Source organism: Nycticebus coucang, chromosome 6 (genome assembly GCF_027406575.1).
Source record: "Nycticebus coucang isolate mNycCou1 chromosome 6, mNycCou1.pri, whole genome shotgun sequence".
Taxonomy (NCBI): Eukaryota; Metazoa; Chordata; class Mammalia; order Primates; family Lorisidae; genus Nycticebus; species Nycticebus coucang.
In genome coordinates, this window is record NC_069785.1 from 91,429,665 (window position 1) to 91,454,889 (window position 25,225).

The following is a 25,225-nucleotide window of genomic DNA, read 5'->3' on the forward strand; positions in this document are numbered from 1 at the left end:
AGTTTGTATAAAATATAACCTGCTCCTGCCTTGGTTTGTTGATAATGTGTGACTGTAGCAGATTGTAAGGGCAAGTTGATTCTCTTTTTTGTTGTTGTTAGCAAATTGATTTCCAACAGAAAAGATTGATTCTCAGTGTTTTTATTTGGATATACCTGTTGGACTGCTGTTACTGAATTGTCTGTGCTCATCTTGGACAGAACTTTGACCCTAGGGAGGTAGTTGCACACTCTTCTGTTGCGACCGTAATGACCATTAGAAAGTGTGCTGACGTGTGAAAGTGTGAATCTTACCTTGGCAAGTCTCGTCAGACTTTGAACGTGTAGGGGAGGGAAGCATTCACGGTGTCTCTTGTAGCTCAGTAAGCACAAACTAAATTATCTTTAATAAGATCTTTTTCTGTTTTCTTGTTCTTTTATGTACAGATGCACAAAGCAGGGTCATCAGAAGCCTCTCGATTCAAAAGATGATAATGCAGAAAAACACTGCCCAGTGACAGTGAACCCTTGGCATATGAAGAAAGCTTTCAAAGTCATGAACGAGCTGCGAAGGTATCATCATACTTACATACATGTAACCGTGGTCTCTTCCCTTTATTTTTCAGTTGTTTATAGTGAGTACGCAACCCCCTTATTGTTGCTTTGTTTGACACAGGGAACATTAAAAGCTTTTTCTGCAGGGGTTTTTTTTTTTTTTTTTTTTGGTAGAGACAGAGTCTCACTGTACCGCCCTCGGGTAGAGTGCCGTGGCATCACACGGCTCACAGCAACCTCTAACTCTTGGGCTTACGCGATTCTCTTGCCTCAGCCTCCCAAGCAGCTGGGACTACAGGCGCCCGCCACAATGCCTGGCTAATTTTTTTGTTGTTGCAGTTTTGGCTGGGATTGGGTTTGAACCCGCCACCCTCGGCATATGGGGCCGGCACCCTACTCACTGAGCCACAGGCGCCTCCCTCTGCAGGGTTTTTTAAAGGAGGAAAGCAAATGATTTATCAGAAGGGGGGATGATATAGGATGCCTCTGTCTAACTTGCAGGGGTCCTCAAACAGCAGCCCGCGGACCACATGAGACGGTGTGATTGTATTTGTTCCTGCTTTGTTTTTTTTTACTTCAAAATAAGATATGTGCAGTATGCATAGGAATTTGTTCATAGTTTTTTTTTTTAAACTATAGTCTGGCCCCCCAACTGTCTGAGAGACAGTGAATTGGCCCCCTGTTTAAAAAGTTTGAGGACACCTGGAGAGTAATAGCCTCTAGCAACCCGTGGCTAGTTCTGTAGGTGGGAAACACACCGTGGGTTCTGAGCTAGTGCAGAAAGTGGAAATGTAAAATGTTTCATTATTCATTTTTTAAAATGTTGATTACATGTGGAAATGACAGAATGCTGGGTGTTTTGAGTTTAATAGAATATATTATTGAAATTAATTTCAGGTTTTTTTTTTTTTTTTTTTTTGCTTTTCTAATGTGATTACTAGAAATCGTGAGTTGCATTATACTTCTGCTGGATAGTACTGCTCTGCCCTAGGGCTTCTGACTTGCTGTCACAAAGAATATGGAAAGACATTTTTAGACAGAGAACAATGCAACTCTATTTTTGGTGGTGGTGGTGGTGGTTTTGGGGGAGTAAGTAACCTGCTCATTGCCAAGGTAACTCTTCAGTCTATTAAGAGCTGCTGCAGTGAGAAAAGCATGACCTTACAAGTTGACTGAAAAATGAGTAGATTTTTTTGTCAATTAAAAGGCTCACATGAGTGTTAACAGTCTTGGTTTTATTTTCTTAGCACTTTATGAAAGATTTACTCTTTCCCACTTTGTGTTTGTGAAGTTACTCTCTGAAGAGTAAGGCTGAAAGCTTGGCTCAGAAGGGACCAAACTTTCCCCATCTTTATGTGCTAGTTATTCCCAAAAGGAAGGTCCATCATTTGTTTCTTCTTTAATTAAATTAGTGAGTCAATAACTTTCTTTCTTTTTTTTTTTTCACCTGATGAGCTTTATTATTATTATTTTTTATTAAATCATAACTTTGTACATTGATGCATTTATGGGGTTCAGTATACTGCTTTGACATACAATGTGAAATGCTTGTATTGAACTAAGTAACACATCCATCACAGTTACACTCATTTCTTAATAGTTTTGAAATGTACCATTGCATCATTCACATTAGGTGAGGTCCCCCCAAATACTGTTCCCTCCTCCCATATCCCCCCTCCTCTCCTCTCTCTCCTCTTCCCTTCTGCTTTCTGGACTATAGGTGTGTTTTGTCATTCATATGAGTGTGTAGGTGATGATATATTGATTTCTTAGTAGTATTGAGTACATTGGATACTTTTTTTTTTTTTTTCCATTCTTGAGATACTTTACTAAGAAGAATATGTTCCAGCTCCATCCAGGTAAGATATGAAGTCAGCTCGGCGCCTGTGGCTCAGGCAGCTAAGGTGCCAGCCACATACACCTGAGCTGGTGGGTTCGAATCCAGCCTGGGCCCGCCAAACAACAATAACGGCTGCAACCAAAAAATAGCTGGGCGTTGTGGCAGGTGCCTGTAGTCCCGCCTACTTGGGAGGCAGAGGCAGGAGAATCACTTGAGACCAGGAGTTGGAGGTTGCTGTGAGCTGTGAAGCCATGGCACTTTACCCAGGGCGACAGCTTGAGGCTCTGCCTCAAAAAAAAAAAAAAAAGATGTGAAGTCTCCATTTTTTTAATGGCTGCACAGTATTCCATGGTGTACATATACCACAATTTGTTAACCCATTAACGGGTTGATGGGCACTTGGGCTGTTTCCATGACTTGGCTTTTATGAATTGGGCTGCAATAAACATTCTGGTGTAAATGTCTTTGTTGTAAAGTAATTTTTTTTTGTAGAGACAGAGTCTTACTTTATGGCCCTCGGTAGAGTGCCGTGGCCTCACATAGCTCACAGCAACCTCCAACTCCTGGGCTTAAGCGATTCTCTTGCCTCAGCCTCCCGAGTAGCTGGGACTACAGGCGCCCGCCACAACGCCCGGCTATTTTTTGGTTGCAGTTTGGCCGGGGCCGGGTTTGAACCCGCCACCCTCCGTATATGGGGCCGGCGCCTTACCGACTGAGCCACAGGCGCCGCCCGTAAAGTAATTTTTGATCATCTGGGTATGTACCTAGTAGAGGAGTTGCAGGATTGAACAGTAGGTCTATTTTTACTTCCTTGAGTGTTTTCCAAACTTCTTTCCAAAAGGGTTGTATTAGCTGGCATTCCCACCAGCAGTATAGAAGCGTTCCCTTCTCTCCGTATCCACACCAACATCTGTAGTTTTGAGATTTTGTGATGTGGGCTAATCTTACTAGAGTTAGGTGATATCTCAAAGTGGTCTTGATTTGCATTTCTCTGATGATTGAGGATGATGTGCATTTTTTCATGTGTTTGTAGGCCATGCACCTGTCTTCATCACAGAAGTTTCTGTTCAAGTCTCTTGCCCACGTAGAAATGGGGTTATTTGTTCTTTTCTTATTGATTAGTTTGAGTTCTCTGTAGATTCTAGTTATCAGATCTTAGTCAGAAGCATAACCTGCAATTAATCTTCTCCCATTCTGAAGGTTATTTCCTTTACTTACTTCATTAACTATCTTTCAGGTACTGGAGAAACAATGGTGAGCAAAATCAGGTATGGTTGCCACCCTCACGGGGCTTAGGGTTGACTGCAGGAAGCAGGCATCCGTCAGAGAATCATGGAGAAGTTTGTAATGTCAGCAAGTTGCAGAGTGGGGCTGGGACTAGGAAGGTAGATAACGGTGGTCTGTAAGGAATAGAGGTGAGGAAATAAAGTCAGCATGAGAGTGGGGAGAACAGTGTTTAAGGGACAGGGAGCCATACTGGTGTCTATGCTGGGAAGCACCTGGGGGAGCTGAAGGCAGCGCTGTGGTCCTGGGGTCAGCAGGAGAGGTGGCTGAGTGGGTAGGAGAGGGCCTGACATTCCGTCTTTATCAGGAGTTGCCTTGGGAGGGCGTCTTTGGAACGTTTTGAGTAGGGGTATGACCTGATCAGATCTCCATTTTTAAAAAAGATGCTCTGGCTTCTGCATAGAGAATGGACTGGAGAGGGACAAGAGAAAGTTAAACTTGGTAGTGATCATTTGATGATTTGCTTCCTAGTACTGCTCTGACAGCATTTTCAGAATGTGGGTTTTCATTTGTTCTTTGGGAAAACAAATATCTGGAGTAATCAGCAGACCTGGCAGTGCTGTTTCAGTTTTTTAATCCTGTTGTGACAGTAGTTATTAAAATGTAAAATGCAGTGGCTACTTAAGGGAAATAGTCTGGTTATTTTATGAGTCTTCTTTCTTCTTGAAGTCTAAAAACACTGACTTTTAGTAGGACTGTTAGGTCCGGCTAGAGGAGGATGTGCCCTGGTTTTGGGTTTCAGTGCTGAGGAATGAGCTTGGGTGCCGAGTGATGATGGAGGGACACAGACGCTCCATCCACAGAGCAGTCACGCACATACATGTTCATCGTACAATGAAAGTAAAGTACGAGGCCCCTCTCTGTAAGTGGGGAAGGGACCCTGAAGCCTGAGTGTGCTTGTCTTTCACAGGCTTACTAGTTCACCTGCCTTAACAGCACCCCCCCCCCAACATGTCGGGGTTAGGAAACAGTCTGCATGCATCACCCCCCTTCCCAGAGACCCTACGGTGTGGGTGGAGGGGTGTCCAAATCTGTAATGTTACCTGGATGGTAATGACCCCAGGTCAGGTTAGGGTTGCTGTGTGTTCCTAGCTGCAGTTTTGGTTTCTAGTTACAGTTTGGTTCCTGCTTTCCACCCTCAGCCACTTCACAGCCATCTGTTTACCCCCCACCTGACCTGAGGGTGGAGAGCAGGAATGTTCCACTCCTGCCGTCCCGGAGTGGGTGTCCCGTGAAGTGGTGTCCTATGGGTGGGCCTCTGTTGACAGGCATGACTCACGAAGATGCAGGGAGGGAACATGGAGCTCCTTCCTCTGAGGTGAATGAACCCAGTTTGGGACACATTCTTTGGTCTCGGGCTAATTGTTTTACTTTTTGAGCCTTCACTATAAAATGAGCGGAGGAAAGGTTGACATCTGAGGTTCCTGCTGCTCTGATGTTGTCTGAGCCTATGAGATCTTTCCTTGCCTCCCTGCAGTCCCCCGTGTTGGCCTTTCCTAGTCTGAGGATTACTTTGGTCAAGCTTTTATTCCTCTGTCCCGTGTTGGGTTTGAACTCTGTGACTGTGAAATAGCAACTTCTTCTTTGTGTTACGCCATCTCAGGGGCTGGTGGCTGACTCCGGTTTTCAGAACAAAGAACGGTGTTTGGATGGTTGTGTTGACTGCCAGGCCTGGAGCCAGGATTGTTTTAGTGAAGGCACCAGGCGGGGGTGTTTCAGAAAATGAACTGTCTTTGGGTCCTTTTTAAAAAATGTCATTCTCTTCCCTTCTTATCCTTTATAGCCAATTTGAGTAACTCTTTAAAAAAAAAAGTCTCTGAAGTGTTATACCTTGTATAGCTGAAATTTATTATTTCTGGTCCTTGCATCAACTTCCTGTTGCCAGGACAGGGTAGCTGAGAGTGGTTTCCGGGCTTCTGGGAAGGGGGAACTTCCTTGTTCTTGCCTGTCCACTCTCAGGCTGTCCCCTTAGAGTGGTGGAATGACGGCTGTGCTCTACAGAATGATTGTTAACCTTTGTTTGACTGATGGAAGCACGGTTTTCGGAATAAAAGTCACTTTCAGTTATAGTTCATGTAAGGTTTGGTTGTGAAAATAGGGGGAGAACAGGAAGTTTACATTAAAATTGTTTTATAGAAAAAAAGTGACACTTTATTATGCCCAGAGTCCTAATTCTATGTTCCAGCCTGAGCTGGAATAACTTACGAGCTTGAATAACTTCAAATTATTTGGTTTAAACACACCTTCAGTCGCTTCTAAACAGTATATTGAACAAGTATTTGTGAGCACTTGGTCTCCTGTGATATTTGCTCGCCCACCGTGTGGGATCCCAAACCATTGTCAGACTTGGGCTGTGCCCTCTGAGTGTCGGGAGAGCTGCTGGAGACAGGAGGTGGTGAAAGGTTGTGTGCAATTCCTGGGCGCCAGAAAGGACTCTCACGGGAGATCTAACTGCTGGTCCCTGATGGCTCAGTAGGGCTCATTGTGCTGGGGAGGGCCTACAGATAGCCTGTTGGGTAAAGTGAATCAGTGGTTCCTGCTGGGGAGTCTGTGCAGAAAAGGTTAGAAAGCAGGAGAGTGACAGGGTTGTGGCTTCATGGCATGACGAATTTGGACTGAATTCTTTGGGCCGTGGGTTGCCGTGGGGGTGTCTGAGGAGAGGATCATGCTGAGGGAGGAACTAACTGCCTGTTCAGCAGTACCTCTGTGGTGGGAAATTCAGTTTTTAGCTTTAAGTTTTATATACATGGGCTCGGTACCCGTAGCACAGTGGTTACGGTGCCAGCCATATACACTGAGGCTGGTGGGTTCAAACCCGGCCCAGGCCAGCTAAAAATAACAATGACAACAAAAAATAGCCAGGTGTTGTGGCAGGCACCTGTAGTTCCTCCCAGCTACTTGGGAGTCTGAGGCAAGAGAATCGCTTAAGCCCAAGAGTTGTCGGTTGCTGTGAGCTGTGACACCATCACACTCTATCAAGGGTGACATAGTGAGACTCCATCTCAAAAAAAAAATAAAAAAAAAGTTTTCCATGCCTGGGAAAATTTAGAAATGATGGATGGTTTTCAAAACACCAGTATTTTCAAAATCAAACTGGTAGGTGTTCATGGGGCGCTTACTATGGGCAGCATACGTATTGTGTCTGCGGACATAGGAGCAGGATAGATCTCTGACAGGAGTTTTATTGAGAAAATTAGATTGCCACCTGTTCATGAGGCCACCAAGAGGTGGCATTATGTCTTTAAAATAAATTAAAAAAGGGAAAAGAAACAAACCTTCTGTTTTCTAGGACATGGGTAAAACTACTCGAGCTTTAATAATTTTGTTGCACCCGTTCTGTAGGTGCAACCTAGTAGATTTATTTAGAAGGAATATAATTTTGATCTTTAACATTTACCAGTTGAACATGATCCGTATGGCTAAGTTATATGAAGCATTTCACATTTAGCTGTGTATCCTACACAATCCATAAATATTTAGTTGTTCATTTATAAAAGTATTTCTTATATTCCAGAAGTTATTTGAGCAAAATAGCTCAAAGCACTCTCTTATTTCACCCTTTGGACCTGAGAACCTGAAAAACCATTTTGACTGTCTTCTCTTACATCCCCAGAACCTGCTGTGAGCATCTTTGCCTATATTTCCTGTATTCGTTAATGATCGCCAAATCCTGAGAGCCAGGTAGACCAGTAAACTGGTTTGCTTAATAGTTGTTGACATTGAGTATTGTTGAAAAAAGAGATGCTTAGATGAATGGTAAATAACAGTAAGAGAAAGAATGCAACAATTGCTGGGGAATTGGGGGACGGGGTGAATTGGTTAGGTGGGGGGTGGTGGTCTGTGGGGTTAAAGAAGAAAATTACTGTAAATTCCCCCCCCCCCCAGGATTTTAGACATCATGGACTGGGATCATACTAGGATTAGATTATTCATTGTGCATCTGTGGCCAGTTGGGTTGTGGCTACCTTGTTACCGTGGTTATTGTATGAATTCAGACCCTTTCACTTAGATGGCAAGTACATTAGACATTGACCTTGAGAGTTTGCCTTTCTCTGCATAGCTTTGTATCACTGTTTCTAAGAGCTTCTAAGAAATAACAAAGGGAGTGATTTTTTTTATTGCACTAATTTATGTATTTTGTGTAGTAGAGCATTGTCAATTATTTTGTTTTCGTATTGTACTAAAGTAGAATATAAGATATTCCTTGAGGGAAAGAGCAGTGGGAAGAGTGCCCAAACGAAGCAGGCTTGTTTATGTAAGAAAGTTTAAAGGCCACCTGTAATCCCTGCACTCTGGGAGACTGAGGTGGGTGGATTGCTTGAGTTCAGGAGTTCAGACCAGCCTGAGTAAGAGTGAGACCTCCATATCTACTAAAAATAGAAAAGGTAGCCAGGTGTAAGGGCGGGCGCCTGTAGTTGTAGCTATTCAGGAGGCTGAGGCAAGAGGATCACTTGAAGCCAGAAGTTTGAGGCTGCTGTCTTCATTCTGTCTGAAAAGAGTGATAGATTGTCTATGATGGGACCCTTTACTAGCTTAAATCAGCTTCTAAGTTATTGAGGGAAATAGGTTTTCTTATAATTTTCCAAGGCAACTGCTGGCCTCTTCTTGCTTTGTGTGTGAGCATCCCAGCAGGTGCAAGTCTGGTGGGGACTCAGGGTGGTGAGTCTCCTTACACCACATCTGCCCTGTGTTTACTGCCTGCTGCAGAAATTCTGAGATGCTGCCTGTTGTGATGGTTTTAAGAAGAAGTTGAGTTGGGTGGAGGGGTACTGAGGGCAGGGAGGAGGATGGGGTGCTCTCACTGAATGGGCCTGGGTGTAGGGTGGGGAGGTTTGGCACACCTTTTGTGTGTGGGACATAACCACGAGACAAAATCTGCCTAACGGAATCAAATACTTTGGCCTGATTTCTTGGACCCTAACTTGGACATTAACTGCAAGTAAATACACTTAAAAAAATAAAAAAAGAGGAGGAGGAGAAGGATGGCTGTGTGGTGGCTCATACATGTAATCCCAGCACCCTGGGAAGGTGAGGTGGGAGTATTCCTTCAGCTCAGGAGTTCGAGGATGGCCTAAGCAAGAGTGAGACCCCTGTCTCTACTAAAAATAGAAAAGAAACTATCTGGGTGTTGTGGTAGGCACCTGTGGTCCCAGCTGTTCAGGAGACTGAGGCAAGAGGATTGCTCCAGCCCAAGAGTTTGAGGTTGCTGTGAGCTGTGATGACACCACAGCAACTCTACCAAGGGTGACAGTGAGACTCTGTCTCAGAAATAAGAGTTCAAAGAAGGAAGATGGGTTGATCTTTGAGGTGACTGCGTTTTAGCCAGGTACATCTGCCTGGTCTGTTACATGACAGTGTCAGGTGTGGGTGCTCTGGTTACACCTGACTAATTCACGTGGGAATCAGGAAGCAGCTCACTTCCCCACCCCACTTTCGTAGATGTCAGGGGCCCCATGCTCAGTGATGCCGCCGGTCCTGACCTCCCCACCCCACTTCCCTAGATGCCAGGCGCCTGGTGATGCTGCTGGTCCTGACCTCCCCACCCCACTTTCCTAGACGCCAGCCGCCCCGTGCTCAGTGATGTTGCCGGTCCTGACCTCCCCACCCCTCTTCCCTAGATTCCAGGATCTCTGTACTCAGTGATGCCACTGGTCCTGACCTCCCCACCCCACTGTCCTAGATGCCAGGATCTCTGTGCTCAGTGATGCCACCGGTCCTGACCTCCCCACCCCACTGTCCTAGATGCCAGGATCTCTGTGCTCAGTGATGCCACCGGTCCTGACCTCCCCACCCCACTTTCCTAGACGCCAGCCGCCCCGTGCTCAGTGATGCCACCGGTCCTGACCTCCCCACCCCTCTTCCCTAGATTCCAGGATCTCTGTACTCAGTGATGCCACTGGTCCTGACCTCCCCACCCCACTGTCCTAGATGCCAGGATCTCTGTGCTCAGTGATGCCACTGGTCCTGACCTCCCCACCCCACTGTCCTAAATGCCAGGATCTCTGTGCTCAGTGATGCCACCGGTCCTGACCTCCCCACCCTTCTTCCCTAGATGCCAGGGGCTCTGTGCTCAGTTATGCCGCCGGTCCTGACCTCCCCACCCCACTGTCCTAAATGCCAGGGTCCCTGTGCTCAGTGATGCCGCTGGTCCTGACCTCCCCACCCCACTGTCCTAAATGCCAGGGTTCCTGTGCTCAGTGATGCCGCCGGTCCTGACCTTCCTACCCCACTTCCCTAGACGCCAGGGGCCCTGTGCTCAGTGATGCTGCGGGTCCTGACCTCCTGGCCCCTGTCTCTTTTTAGATTGCTCTTGTTTCTCTGTCCCAACCCCTGATGCTGTCCCTCTGATACTGACTTTGGATGCGTTCTAAGCTCTAGTTTGTGTTTGGCACGTGGATTCTGGCTGGCAGCTCACCCCCTAGCCTGGTACCTCGCAGTTCTGTCGTCCTGCTGAGTGGTGCCTCCAGACTTCTGGCACCTGAGCAAGAAAGGTAGGTGGACCCCATGTAATTTCCCCACTGCCCCCACTTCCAGTAAGAAGGAAATTCTTGTTTCATTGTTTACTAATTATGTTTGCTATCTGATAGCTCATTGGCACTTTTTACTTTTAAGAAGATATGCACGCATACATTTTAAGAGCATTGATAGGTTTTTCTAATGTTGGGAATTCATTCATTTTTATATCAAAATCAAAGGATGTCCTGTAATGTTCAAGAATGTTTCATTTGTTGTAAAGCAGTGTTTTTCCTGAGGGAAAGGACCACTTTCATGGTACTGTTTTGTTTAGGATATGGAATACCTTTCTTTTTCTGTGCCATTTGAGTTTCACGTAAAGGCTAACTTCCAGTCGTCTTTCTCTCCTTAGATTTGAGCTCCGAAGCCACTCCCTTCAGAAGCTTTTCCATGAGGTTAGGCTTGGCCTCTCCTCTGTGTCCCCAGGCTCTCCCTGCTTGCCCCATCTTGGTTCCATGAGCTCACTTTACAGTCACATGTTTCTTTGTGTCCGTTACTCAGCTGTGACCTTCTTGCTGTTGTGGACATTACTGTGTTCATTGTGGTGAGCTGACATCGTTCTGGGCACCCAGGGGTATCTGATGAATGAATCAATAAATGCAAATTTTGCCAAATAACAACTTTATTTATTCCATTATTTTAAGGCCTTTTTCTCCTCTAGTTCATTTCCTCATTAGAATTCAAATAATAGGAACATAAACTCAGAAATTCAACTTATGAGACTTAGGATATGGGCTACTAAAACAAGTTTCTTATTTTTATTGCCAGACTTTTCTTTCGTAGCCCTCTCCTTCTCACCCATGAGTCATTTAGCTTCTTGTAGGCATGCACATTGGAAAGAGGTAAGGGCTGGATTCAACATGTACACGCTGATGTACACTCACTGTGTATTCACTGATGCTCAATAAAAAGGTTGGTCAGATCTTAGAATTCTGGTTTAAAATATTTGAACACTAAAGCTAATTGTGTCCTTGATTTGTAATGTGTCCTTTAGGCTCCCTGGGACCTAACCCAGGGTGTGGCTGCGTTTTAACCTTCCTACTTAACTAACATGAATTGGCCGGGCACTGAGCTGAGCTAATTATGTAAGTGAAGCCTGCAGGTACCAATGCTGGAGGGTCTGGATCAGTGGGCGATTGTAATTGAAACTGAATGTGAATAACTGTGATTCTGAGATGTTCAAGTGTAATTCCACTTAAGTTCCATCTTGAAACTAGAACACTAGGAAGGATTAATAATGACAAAGGGAAAATAGGCATCAAGATGCACTTGACTCAGTTGGAGTTGTGTCCCAGTCCGCGCTCCTGGCATAGGAACCTGGAAGATCCTGTTGTGGAGAGACGGGGGCACTCTGCCAGCCTTCTCCCCCCTCCTCTCTCATCCATCTCCCCCCTCCCCCTTATCCATTGCCCTCCTCTCCCTCTTCCCCATCCCCCTCTCCCTTTCCCACCTCTCCCCCTTCTTCCTTTTCCCTTTTCCCTCCTCTCCCTCTTTCCCCTCCTCTCCCCCTCCTTCTCTCCTCCCTCCTCCCTCTCCCCGCTAGCTCCCTTCTCCCTCACCCTCTCCCCAGTCTTTGTGGCTCCTAGGTCTCCATAGTTCTTCTCTGCTTTCCTCCAGTCAAGTCCTGTTCAGCAGCACTGACTGTTCTCTTTTTGTGCTCCTAGTAACTCTTCCTTGTTTTCAGAGCTCAGCTTGAGGTCAGAAGCTGCAGGACACCTTTTCTGATCCCCAGTCGGGTTTCCCATAGCGGCTCTGACACGGGCTTTACACTGTGTCCTGTGACTGTGCTCTTGCAGTGCTCTGTTGAAAGAGTGAATAAGCTTTGATTTTTAAAAAATATTCTGTAGAGGTAGTGTTAAAAACTCTCTAACACAGGGCCCTTCATCAGCTATATATAGAACTTAAAAATATAGTAGGTCAAAAACAGATCATCGTTATTTATAATTTCTCTTCTCTGTTTTATTCAGCTTATTTGTAAAGCTTTGACAAATGTTAAATCACAGCTTGAGGTGGGTTTTGTGCAGTGGGTTAGAGGTTTTGGAATCAGACTCTTGGTATCACCATTAGTTGGGGGAATTTGAGCAGGTTATTCATCTTTAACAGTGGTTTCCCCAGCTGTAAATTTTGGGGATAAAAATAATATCTACCTCATAACACTGTGGGGGGGTACTAAATGAAATAATGCGTGAAGGCGGAGCCCTTGCGTGCTGAAAACCCCCTGCCTGTCCCCCTGGGTTGTGTGTGGGCCCATGCATTTCATAGAATTGTGGAGGGTTTGCATTCTCAGAGTAGACTGGTATACAGACTTTTTCAGTTCTCCACAGTGGTCTGGAGGAATTACAGATTACTGACATTGTGCTGCCTTCTATAATAACTCTGATGTGAGACCGGCCAATGTCTCCTAACGTGCATTATGCTTCCACACCAGCTCGTCAGCCAGGCGGCCCTGGAAAGCCATCGTTGCTGATGCTTTTTCTTCTACTGTCTCCTGAACTGCGGGGAGAACAGAGCCAGTGGGCTCTCCAAAAATTTTGGTGTGAATCTTGCAGGTTCATAAACTGTAGAGACAAATGGAAAACTTACAAGGACTTGGTTAAACTCATGTGAAAATACTGCTTATAAGCTACTAGAAAATGGCAGACGTAGGTAGGCTGCCCTTGTGGGAAATAGGCGGAATAGTGGAGGCAGGGCTTGTGTGTGATCTCCGTGCATCCCACACGTGCACATAAACTCAGCACTTGGGTGTTGGTGTGTGGAGAGGAGGTTTGCTTTCCCCACACCTGCTTCAGTCATTAGTGACTGTCTACCAGCAGGCAGGATGGCCTTTGGCCCCTTGTTGCTTGTTCCGGAATGAGCATCAGCAAACTTTTTTTTCTTTCCTGCTAATGAGCTATTCTGTGACATTCTGAATTACCTGGAGGGTGTGATCTAGCAGTATGCATGGCATGTGAAAAGTGCTTACCACGTGTTTTTGAGTGAATTATAACAGATGTTTCAAAATTGGACGTATAATTATGGTGGCCAAATAGTGGTTTGTTTTAAGGTAATAAACTGCTTTTTAATTTTAGATGCAGTGGTATTTTCTGGTCTTGAGGGATGAGATATTTTGCATTAGTAAAATGTTCTTATAAGCAGTAGGTGTAATTGAGTATAATTTTACTATTGCTCGGTGTCCCATTTTAAATTTTGGGGGGTGGCTCAGTTTATTCTCTCCATGTGTTTTTCTTTACCTTGCTGTCAGACTGCCACCTGCCACTTCTGCTGACACCGCCCTTATCAGACTGCTTTCCTTTACAGCCCTTTGGAGGTTTGCTGCTGTGACTTCCTTGAGGTCAAATCAATGATCAAGCTTGGAAAGATTTCCATGTTCAACAAAGGCAGGTTTTATTGTGAGACGAGAGAGAGTCTCTTCTCACTCTGTTGCCCAGGCTGGAGTGCAGTGGCATCAGCCTAGTTCACAGCAAGCTCAGACTCCTGGGCCAGCGTCCCCAGTATCGGGGATTACAGGTGCTACCTACAAAGCCTGGCTCCGTTTTTTCTGTTATTTTTTCCTTTTTTAAAGATGGGGGTCTCACTTTTGCTCAGGCTGGTCTCAAACTCCTGAGCTCCAGGGATCCTCCTGCCTCGGCTTCCCAGATGCTGGGGTCCCAGGGGTGAGCCACTGCAGCCACCCCCTCCCCCCCCAAGGCAGGGTTCTGAGTAGGGGGTGTGGTAGGCCTTTATCACAGCTGTTTTCTGATCGTGTTCTCAAGGATGGCCATCTTCTGAATTAGTCTCTACTTCAGAAAAGTGGGCTTTGCTATAATATAGTTTTTACATGGAATGTTTAATATATTTATTTTGGGACTTATTCAAATTTTTTTCTCCTTGGTTTGTAAACAGTCAGAATTTGCTGTGTGACGTCACCATCGTGGCAGAAGACATGGAAATCTCTGCTCACAGAGTGGTGCTGGCCGCCTGCAGTCCTTATTTTCACGCCATGTTTACAGGTATGAAATAGTTACGGGCATTTAAAAAAAGTGTGTAGATCTGAGCTTTTCTTTCCACATTTTCTTTGTAGTTAACATTTTACTTTTATGAAATGAAGAATTCTAATGGAAAGAAGTACTCGTCATCCCAAGTCCAGTGCATCTTTTCATTGTTGGTCAGTAAGCACATACGTGTTCACACTCTCAGCTTCATGCTTAGCTTGCTCCCTCACATTTATATTTCTGTATATGCGTTCCTGCCATTTGTACCAGCTGTTTGGCATTTTACTATTTTGGCCAAAAAAAAAAAAAAAAAAGTTTTTTTCACTATTTTACATTTTTTTCCAAATGATTTTCATATTTACTTAAGTCAGTGTTTATATTGAACAAAAAGATGTTTATTTAATGCCCTTTATTTAGAAATATAAGAAAATAGGGTGGTTTGTCCACAACCTTAGGTGGTATTTTGGAAACTGTAAAAATGCAGCAGAACCTCTGTAGTTGACCACCCAAAGGACTGTGGCAAACTGGTCAGCATAAGGAACAAAGCCTACGGTACCACTGTGTCCATGTGATGTATGTCTGGTCAGCTTGGGGAGGTGGCCATTGTGGAGAGGTGGTCAGCTATGGAGGTTCAGGATTTTGGAACTTCTGGAAAAGAGATAATTTATGCCTGTCATGCTTGAAGCCCTAAACCTCATTCTTTTTCTTTTTCGAATTTAAATATTAAATAATTGTATGGAGAAATGAAGTTACTATCTGTTTTATCAATGAGCTTATAATCGTAGGGTATTGGTACTCCAAACAGAAAATAAAAACACAAATGTGATTATACCAAAAGGCAAAAATAGAAAGCTGTTCATACTTCAGCAACCGTTATGAATGTCCTGTGCCCAGCATTTTGCTGAATTCTCTGAGGAACACAGAGGCAGTGTGGGGCCTCCTGCCCCAGTCGTCAACAGTTAGTGAGGAGAGACACGCTCCCTTTGCATAAGTGACAGTGTGGGGGACACTAGGTGCCCATAGTAGTGACAGGAGATGGCAGGAGCCTTGATGGGCAGTGCTGAGAGAAGGGGGGCTCTGGTGTTTCCTAAAACCTTGTGGATTAGAGGATTGACACAGATGGAGATCAGTGCAGAAGGCCATGTGCAGAGAATGGATCGAGTGAAAACTGTGTGTGCCTTGGGAGTAGAGAGGACCCCAGAGTCCCCTTCGTACTTCAGCCTTATGCAGTCTTGATGTTTCTGAGCTCAGTGATCAGGCCTGAAGGGAGACGGGCAACTGGCTGTGAGCTGAGCTGATTTGGAAAGTCAGTACCGGAGAAGTAAGACCAGTCAGAGTTTGATGTCTTGGAGTTTATTTCATTCTCTTGGTTTATGTCTTATTTATTGTCCTGGATGCTTTTCTAGACTTGTAAGAGAAGGATTTGATCTGGAAGGTGTTGACTTAATTAGGAGTTCTTCTGTGCAATGCTGTTAAGTCACAGTACTATTGCCCATTCCTTGTTGAAATTATCAGTCCTTTGGGACACTCAATTGATCAATCTGTGCTTGGGTTTTCCCATCCGGAGTATAAAGATGATAATATGACTCCATTTCCTAGATTCTTTCAAATATTAAATGAGATCATATGTGTGAATTTCTTTTTTTTTTTTACAGACAGTCTCACTCTGTCACCCAGGCTGGAGTGCAGTGGGTTGATAATACTTTTCTGTAGGCTGGGTGTGGTGGCTCATGCCTGTGATCCTAGCACTCTGGGAGGGAAGGTCGCTGGCTTGTCTGAGCTCAGGAGTTCGAGACCAGCCTGAGCAGGAGGGAGACCCCCTCTCTACTAAAAATAGCAAAGCTAGCTGGCCTTGTGGCTTGCACCTATAGTCCCAGCTACTCTTGAGGCTGTGGCAAGAGGATCGCTTGAGCCCGGGAGCGTGAGGTTGCTTTGAGCTATGACTCCACAGCACATCAGAATGACAATCTGTCTCAAAAATAAATAAATAAATAAACTTTACTGTAACCTCCAATTCCTGGGCTCAAGTGATCCTCTCACCTCAGTCCTCTGAGGTGTGTACCACCATGCCAAACTAAGTTTAAAATTTTTTTTTTTTGTAGAGACAGAGTCTCACTTTATGGCCCTCAGTAGAGTGCCGTGGCCAGCAACCTCCAACTCCTGGGCTTAAGTGATTCTCTTGCCTCAGCCTCCCGAGTAGCTGGGACTACAGGCGCCCGCCACAACGCCCGGCTATAAGTTTAAAATTTTTATTATTTTTTATTAAATCAATTTTGTACATTGATGTATTTATGTAGTTCAGGGTACTGCTTTGATACACAACGTGAAATGCTTACATTGAACCAAGTAACATATCCATCACAATTATACTGATTTCTTAATAGTTTTGAAATGTACCATTGCATCATACACCTTAGGTGAGGTTCCCCCCAAAACCCTCCCTCCTCCGAGGTCCCCCCTCCCCTCCCCTTTCCTCTTCCCTTCTACTTTCTGGACTACAGTTATGTTTTGTCATTCGTATGAGTGTGTAGGTGATGATACATTGATTTCATAGTAGTATTGAGTACATTGGATTTTTTTTTTTTTTTTTTCTATTCTTGAGATACTTTACTAAGAAGAATACATTCCAACTCCATCCAGGTAAACATAAAAGATGTGAAGTCTCCATCTTTTTTATGACTGCATAGTATTCCATGGTGTACATATACCACAATTTGTTAATCTATTCATGGGTTCATGGGCACTTGGGCTGTTTCCATGTCTTGGCTTTTATGAATTGGGCTGCAGTAAACATTCTGGTGCAAATGTCTTTGTTGGAGAATAATTTTTGATCATCTGGGTATATACCTAGTAGAGGAATTTGCAGGATTGAACAGTAGTTCTACTTTTAGTTCCTTGAGTGTTGTCCAAACTTCTTTCCAAAAAGGTCGTGTTAGCTTGCATTCCCATCAGCAGTATAGAAGCGTTCTTTTCTCTCTGCATCCATGCTATCATCTGTAGTTTTGGTATTTTGTGGTGTGGGCTACTCTTACTGGAGTTAGATGATATCTCAAAGTGGTTTTGATTTGCATTTCTTTGATGATTAAGGATGATGAGCATTTTTTCATGTGTTTGTAGGCCATGCGCCTGTCTTCATCACAGAAGTTTCTGTTCAAGTCTCTTGCCCACATAGAAATGGGGTTATTTGTTCTTTTCTTTTTTTTTTGGTCGGGGCTGGGTTTGAACCCACCACCTCCGGCATATGGGACCGGCGCCCTACTCCTTGAGCCACAGGTGCTGCCCCTATTTGTTCTTTTCTTATTGATTAGTTTGAGTTCTCTGTAGATTCTAGTTATCAGACCTTTGCCAGAAACATAACCTGCAAAAATCTCCCATTCTGAAGGTTGTCTGTTTGCTTTACTTACTGTGCTCTTGACTGTGCAAAAGCTTTTTAGTTTGATCAGATCCCAGTAACGTATTTTTGGTGTTGCTTCAATTGCCCAGGGGGTCCTCCTCATAAAATATTATCCCAGGCCAATTTCTTCAAGTTTTCTCTTCACTCTCTTCTAGTATTTTTATAGTTTCATGTCTTAAGTTTAAATCTTTTATCCACTGAGAATCAATTTTTGTTAATGGTGAAAGGTGGGGGGTCCAGTTTTGGTCTTCTACAGGTCGCCAGCCAGTTCACCCAGCTCCATTTGTTAAATAGGGAGTCTTTCCCCCACTGAATATTTTTGATAGGCTTGTCGAAGATCAAATGATGGTAAGTAGCTGGGTTCATCTCTTGGTTCTCTATTCTGTTCCGTAAATCTACCTCTCTGTTTTTGTGCCAGTACCAGGCTGTTTTGATCACTATAGATTTATAGTATAGCCTGAAGTCTGGTAACATGATACCTCTTGATTTGTTATTTCTGAGTAACCTATTTGCTATTCGAGGTTTTTTTCTGATTCCATGTAAAATGAAGTACTACTTTTTCCAGATCGTTAAAGTATGACAATGGTGCTTTAACAGGGATTGTGTTAAATCTATAGATTGCTTTGGGTAGCATGGACATTTTAACAATGTTGATTCTTCCCAGCCATGATCATGGTATGATTTTCCATTTGTTAGCATCTTCAGCTGTTTCTTTTCTCAGAGTTTCATAGTTCTTTTTATAGAGATCTTTCACGTCCTTTGTTAGGTAAATTCCCAGATATTTCATCTTCTTTGGCACTGCTGTAAAAGGAATAGGGTCCTGGACATATTTTCAGCTTGACTATTGTTGGCATATATAAAAGCTACTGATTTATTAGTATTGATTTTGTATCCTGAGATGCTGTTGTATTCCTTGGTCACTTATAAGAGTTTTGAAGTTGAGTCTCTGGGATTTTCCAGGTATCAAATCAGATCACCAGTGAAGAGCGAGAGTTTGATCTCCTCTGGCCCTATTTGGATACTCTTGATCGCCTTCTCTTGCCTGATTTTGTTGGCTAAGACTTCCATTACTATATTGAATAGCAGTGGAGATAGTGGGCATCCTTGCCTTGTTCCTGATCTGAGTGGAAATGTTTTCAATTTTACGCCATTTAATATATTGGCTGTGGGTTTGCGGTAGATGGCCTCTATTAGTTTAAGAAATGTCCCTTCTATGCCTATTTTCTTAAGTGTTCTGATCATGAAAGGATGCTGGATATTATCAAAGGACTTTTCTGTGTCAATTGAGAGAATCATGTGGTCTTTGTTTTTTATTTTATTGATGTGATGTATTATATTTATAGATTTGCGTATGTTGAACCAACCTTGTAACCCTGGAATAAAACCAACTTGATCATGGTGTATAATTTTTTGATGTGTTGTTGAATTCTGTTTGCTAAGATCTTATTGAATATTTTTGCATTAAATTTTTTTGTAGAAGTGGATGTTGTTATGTTGCCCAAGCTGGTCTTGAACTCCTGAGCCCTCGAGGTATGAGCCACTGGATCTGGGAGAGTTTCATGTTGTTGTGTTTTTGTAAATGTTTTATTTTCCACAGTGTACCAGATAGTAATTAACTTAGACCTGTAAGATCAAGGTTAGTTTCCTTTTTCCTCAAAAGACTTTGGAGGTTGGCTGGGCATAGTGGCTCACACGACACGTGTTATCCTAGCGCTTTGGGAGGCCAAGCGGGGAGGATCCCTGTAAGCTAGGAGATTGAGACCAGCCTGAGCAAGTATGACAGTCTTTCTCTACAAAAATAGAAACATTAGCTAGTTGTGCTGCACACCTGTAGTCCCAGCTATTTAGGAGGCTGAAGCAGGAGGAACGCTGAACTCAGGAGTTTGAGGTTGTTGTGAGCTATGATGCGAACAGCACTCTATCTGGGGAGACTCAGTCTCCAAACTACTTTAGCCTTAGACATCCGGAGAGATGGGTGCTAGATGGAGATGGGAGACTTACTGTGTCTTTAGCTTGAAACTACATGTCAGTTTCCCTTTTTGTCTATTGGTTCCTTATTCTCCGTGTTTTAGCTGACATGTAGCTTGTGAACATGTGAGCTTTACCTGATAAAGGGAATGGGGCTCTGAAGGCATTCTGATTTTTGTAAGTGTCCTCGTGGGTCTCAGATAACTGGTAGGTGGGTAATTGTTGCAGTTCCCCTGGTTTCTGCTTTAGAATATGCCTTTTATGCTCTGCCAAATTTCAGATTGCTCTTTGCTAAGGTGGATGCAAAATAGGAACACTGTATTAATTTCTGGCACATATAAAGCGTGAATGAGAATCTACATTGTGTTTCTGTAACTTTATTGAGGCATATTTTACATATCATACAATTTACCCATTTCGAGTATACAGTTCAATAATTATTACTAAAATTACTGAGTGGTGCTGCCATCACTGTGAATCAATTTTAGAACGTTTTTATTCCCACCCGCTGTTGTGGCCCATCCACGCCCTTGTGTGTTTCAGAGGGAAGTTTGTTCCTTTCATCACTGGACAGCATTCCATCGTGTGTACGCACTGTGTCGCGACCGTCCACTCGCCATGGACGGGTGTGTGCGTCGTTTCACTTGTTGGCTGTCAGATGTGGTGCTGTCCTGAAGACCCATATCTAATTCTTGTGTAAGACACACATTTCCATTTTTCTTGGGAGTAGAATTGCTGGGTCACGTTGTACATTTATATTTAACTTTTTAGAAAACTGCTAAGCTATTTTCCAGAGTGACTGTACAATTTCACATTCCCAGCAGTAGTGTGTGAAGGCTCCTGGTTCTCCAGGTCCGTGCGGCTCAGTTACGGTCTGCTTCTTGTTGTATGACAGCCGTTCTCATGCACATGAAGTGGCATCTCACTATTGTTTTAATTTGCATTTCCCTAAGGACTGATGATGTTGCAAATCTTTTCATGTGTGTATTATTTAGGCTAACTGTTATTTGCCTTTCTGGTAATCTTTGTACCTTTTTTTCTACTTTTGAATCCACTTGTATAATCAACAACTTGACAGAGATTAGGTAAAGAAGATGCAGAGATTGGGTCTAGGTAGTTTAGTGCGTGTTTGTTGATTTAAATATTTGTGATTATTTGAGCCCATTATTTGTGTCTTTGAAGGTTCGAAGCCCTGTTAAGCCACTTGGTAAAAATTTTTTTATTTTATTTTATTTTTTTTTTGTAGAGACAGAGTTTCACTTTATTGCCCTCGGTAGAGTGCCGTGGCGTCACACAGCTCACAGCAACCTCCAACTCCTGGGCTTAGGAGATTCTCCTGCCTCAGCCTCCCGAATAGCTGGGACTACAGGCACCCGCCACAACGCCCGGCTATTTTTTTGTTGCAGTTTGGCCGGGGCTGGGTTTGAACCCGCCACCCTCGGTATATGGGGCCAGCGCCCTGCTCACTGAGCCACAGGTGCCGCCCACTTGGTAAAAATTATAGTGAATCCAGCAAGTAGCCATTGGACCGTTTCTTCCCATCGAATGCCACCTGTGCTTCTGTTTCCCTGCTCAGCGATAGGGCGTTACCCTACTCGTGTTTTGTTTTCCCTGACAACCCATTAGGAGGTGGAGAATATGCAGATATTCATTGTTGGCTTATTTTTAATCTCCTGTAAACTATAGGTGGAGTTTTCATTCAAATTATTACACCTAAAAAGAATTCTGTTACTCACGGTAGTTCCAAACACTTGAGGAGAGAGGGAGATGAGTAATTCTGAGATGTAGTCAGAGGTGTTTGTTGTTTGTCTTTTTTGAGGCAGAGTCTCAAGCTGTCGCCGTGGACAGAGTGCTGTGGTGTCATAGCTCACAGCAACCTCAAGCTCTTGTGCTCACGTGATCCCTCTTGCTTCAGTTTCTCTATTTTTAGTTGAGACAGAGTCTCGCTATTGCTGGTCTCAAACTCCTGAGTTCAAGCAGTTCACCTGCCTGGGCTTCCCAGAGTGCTGGGATTATAGGAGAGAGCCACCGCACCTGGCCTAGTCACAGTTTTGTGCTTTGTGAAGTATGGGCCTATTTAGAGCAAGGCCAGGTTGTGATATTTGAGACAGAACATATCAAGATGGTTCTTGTGTTTTCACATTACTTGTTTGATACAAAGGTGGCATTTAAAAACTTCTTCAACAGATATGTTGATGTTTATTTGGTGCCACAGGCTAATATTTATTAGCCTTAATATTTATTCCTACTAGTGAAATCTAGTAGGAAATGCTGAATTTGTATTTTTAGCCTTTTTGGTGTGCTTTTTGATGATTTCTTTTGTCGTGTTGACCATGATTCAGTAAGTTAAATTAGAATAGGAAAAGATAGATTATTATTTGAATGATTAAGAAGTGAGATTTTTTAAGAAGTTATATACATGGTTATGTTCGTGTAAGAGTCAGGCTTTCAGGAATATTTGTCACGCATCTTGTGCCAGGCGTTGCCCTAGGTTTTGGGATCATAGCGATGGGCAAAACAGGCAAGTGTTCCTATCCTCAAGATTCTAGTTGGGGGAAAAGAGATTCGATGGTAATTAAAAACATAAAGAAAAGATGTAGTAATTTCTGGTATCAGTGACTGCTGTGAAATAAATTAAACAGGGCATTGTATGTGTAGAATGTAAGTTAAAATGCTGTAGACTGCATGTAGCAGAAAACTCCAGACTTGGGTTAAATAGAAAGTAGGCTGGGCCCAGGTGTGATTGGACCTGCAGCTCGAGAATTTAACCCGGAACCTGCTTCCTCCTGTCTGTCTATCCTGATTTGCTCAATAAAAATAGTATCCTAAGGTTGGTTCCCCTCAGAAGGCAAGATGCCTGCAAAAGTGGAGCCAGCATCTTGAGGGAGGAGGAAGACTCCTTTCCTTTTCTTTCCTTTCTCTATCCCTTCCCTTCATTCTCTTTTCATCCCCCCTCCCCTCCCCTTCCCTCCCCTCTCCTCCTTCCTTCCCACCCGTCCCCTCCCTTCTCCATCTTCTCTCCCCTCCCTTCCCCTCCATCCTTCCTCCCTCCTTTCTTTCTTTCTTTTTTAAAATTTCTCTTTAGGAATTGGGAAACCTTTCCCAGAAGTTACCCAAACCAGAGCAAAACTGGCAGGGCAGTGCAGTTATGGTTGCCCCAGATTAGCCGTAGAACTGGGGTTATGTAGTGTGACTGCCATCAAGGGTGGCTGTGGGACGTCCAGGTCAGCTGCCGGGCTGGGAATGCCTGTGTGTCCCCAGCTGCTTTGTGACCCAAGACCAATAAAGAGCAACCAAGGGCAGTGATAATGAGCATAGGTGACAAGTGGGCTTTGAGAAGTAATGCAGTGAGGTTTGCTCACTAGATGTAGCTGTAAATTTGCCCTTCAGTCATTCCTTTCTCAGGGTTCTAGCACAGCCAAAGCTTCCACATTATACTTTTATATTTTTTCAAATATTTTACGTGCCAAACAGTAAGTGGGAACCATAGAATTTTTGAATGAAGCAGGTCCTAGGATTTGTCTTCTTCAACCTGCTCACCTTTCATTTGTCTGTGTTCAGAATAGATGGATGAAATTGCCTGAGCCAGGCTTCAGGAGTCCTGATTTTAGGTCCTTGAGATTAAAATGATTTTAGGCATATATATTCTTATGCCTTTAAAATTTGGAGGACTTCATTTTTTTTGTCAAAAGAAAAAAAAGGAAGCCGATGCAGTATTTGGATGTGTACTGGGTGTTTAGACAGAAACGCTTCCTGCTGGAATAGCCATGTTCAAGAGTAATTTAAGTGTTACTTATTATGTTATATAAAATACTATATTTAAAATTGGTACTTTTACTTTTTGTTGGTTTACTTTTAATCATCCCGTCACTCCTTCTTCTACACTGTCCTTACTGGGAATCTACTATACACCAGGCGCTGTAGGATAGAGACCAGGAAGGTACTGGATAGACACCGCGCTCTTGGGAGATGCTGGAGTTCAGGTAGTGAGAACTAGGGAAGAGTTGATAACAACAGTGGATTTGTGCTGTACAGAGGGTGAGAGCCTCACCGGGCCTTGGGCTGCTGACAGATAAGGCTGCCTGCGAATCCTGAAGAGTGTGCCGAGGTGAGCCTGGCAAGTGGGGGCTGGGGAGAAACAGAGCTTGACAAAGGCATCGAGGTGAGAAATTGCTTGGGGTCTATGTGAAACTACAGATTGTTTCTTACTAGTGTATTTTAGATTTAGATGGGGGTGGGGGGGGTCGGAACATGGAAGGGCTTTGTACGCTTGGACTGGGAGGAGCTGAAGGATTTTGAACTCCATGGTCTGAAGTGTGGAGTCGGTACGGGGGTAGGAAAGGAACGAGGATGCTGCCACGGTGGTGTTGGCAGAGATGATGGGACCCCCCAGTGGCTCAGGGCAGAAGGGGTGGCCAGGAGGTAGGAGGTCTGATTAGAGATCTAGCTAAGGTTAATTTTGCAGGTGTTGGTGAACTGTGGGGCTCTGGGTAAGGAAACGGGGAGTGTTAAGGATGACTGTCACTTAGCTACATGGGTGTCCCTAGTGTGGCTTCAGTGTTGTGATATAGTTTCAGAATTATATGATCAAAACATACAAGGGGAAGACTGATCTTTAGATAGGCCATGTAAACTTACAAATGGTACAGGATAAGCTATGTTCCGTGTGATTGGATGGCTTTTAAAAATGCGTTATCAAACATAAATCTCACAAAGCCGTACTGTTTAAAGATTTCCTTTATAAACACAGCAAAGGACAGTAACTAAGATAATATGTAACAACTAGAGTTAGATGTAATAGCTTTTTTTTTTTTTTTTTTTTTTTTGTGGTTTTTGGCCGGGGCTGGGTTTGAACCCGCCACCTCCGGCATACGTGACTGGCGCCCTACTCCTTGAGCCACAGGCGCCACCCTGTAATAGCTTTTATAATTCTTTTTAGTATGCACTTTGCTTCATAAATAGCTATTAGAATTTTTAAACTATTAATGCAGTTGGTTGCGAAATTTTTGTTACTGTTTTTGTAAATTGACATTCAAAAGTAAAAATTAAAATATGTTAAACAGTATGTAATTGAGATACAAAAAAATAGCCGGGTGTTGTGGCTGGCGCCTGTAGTCCCAGCTACTCGGGAGGCTGAGGCAAGAAAATTTCCTAAGCCCAAGAGTTGGAGGTTGCTGTGAGCTGTGACGCCACAGCACCCTACCGAGGGCGACAAAGTGAGACTCTGTCTCAAAAACAACCAAACAAACAAACAAAAAAAGAATCTGTTGGAAGCAGGTACCCTTTTCTGGGAAGTGATATTAATCTTAAAAATGATGTAAGGAATATGTGAATTAGCAAAGTGCCATTGTAGCAATGGCAGAGGGTTGATCATTTTTCAGCCATACAGGTAAGTGAAAGTCGGGCTTGGTTTTGTCAAGCTAAGTCTCACCTACGTCTGAGTGCTAGGAGTGTGACTTTGTGACTTGTGGCACCAGACCCTTCAGGGCTGTGGATGTCACAGTGGCCCTGCAGACGAATTAGGTATGGCCTTTTGTCTAAAGACCTAGTGGGAACATGAGAGTGTCTTAACTTTTGGCACAAAAGATCCTTTAGATTATACAACTGTCCCTAAGGTCTAGAAAAGGTGGGAGAGAGAAAGGCGCTTTCTGTGCAGATGAAGACTCATTTTTGCATATTTCTCAACCCTCCTTTTTCTCCCTTTTCTTTAAGGGGGAGCATT

At 43.8% G+C, this 25,225-nt stretch overlaps 1 protein-coding gene across 1 annotated transcript in view; it reads left to right on the plus strand.

Annotated features, from left to right (window-relative positions):
- The window catches only part of KLHL2 (kelch like family member 2), a 123,941-nt gene that overhangs the window by 13,201 nt on the left and 85,515 nt on the right, over positions 1-25,225 (plus strand). The window contains exons 2-3 of the mRNA XM_053593194.1: positions 426-551; positions 14,053-14,159. Coding sequence (XP_053449169.1) covers positions 426-551; positions 14,053-14,159 — 233 coding nt within the window. The remainder of the gene's footprint in view (positions 1-425; positions 552-14,052; positions 14,160-25,225) is intronic.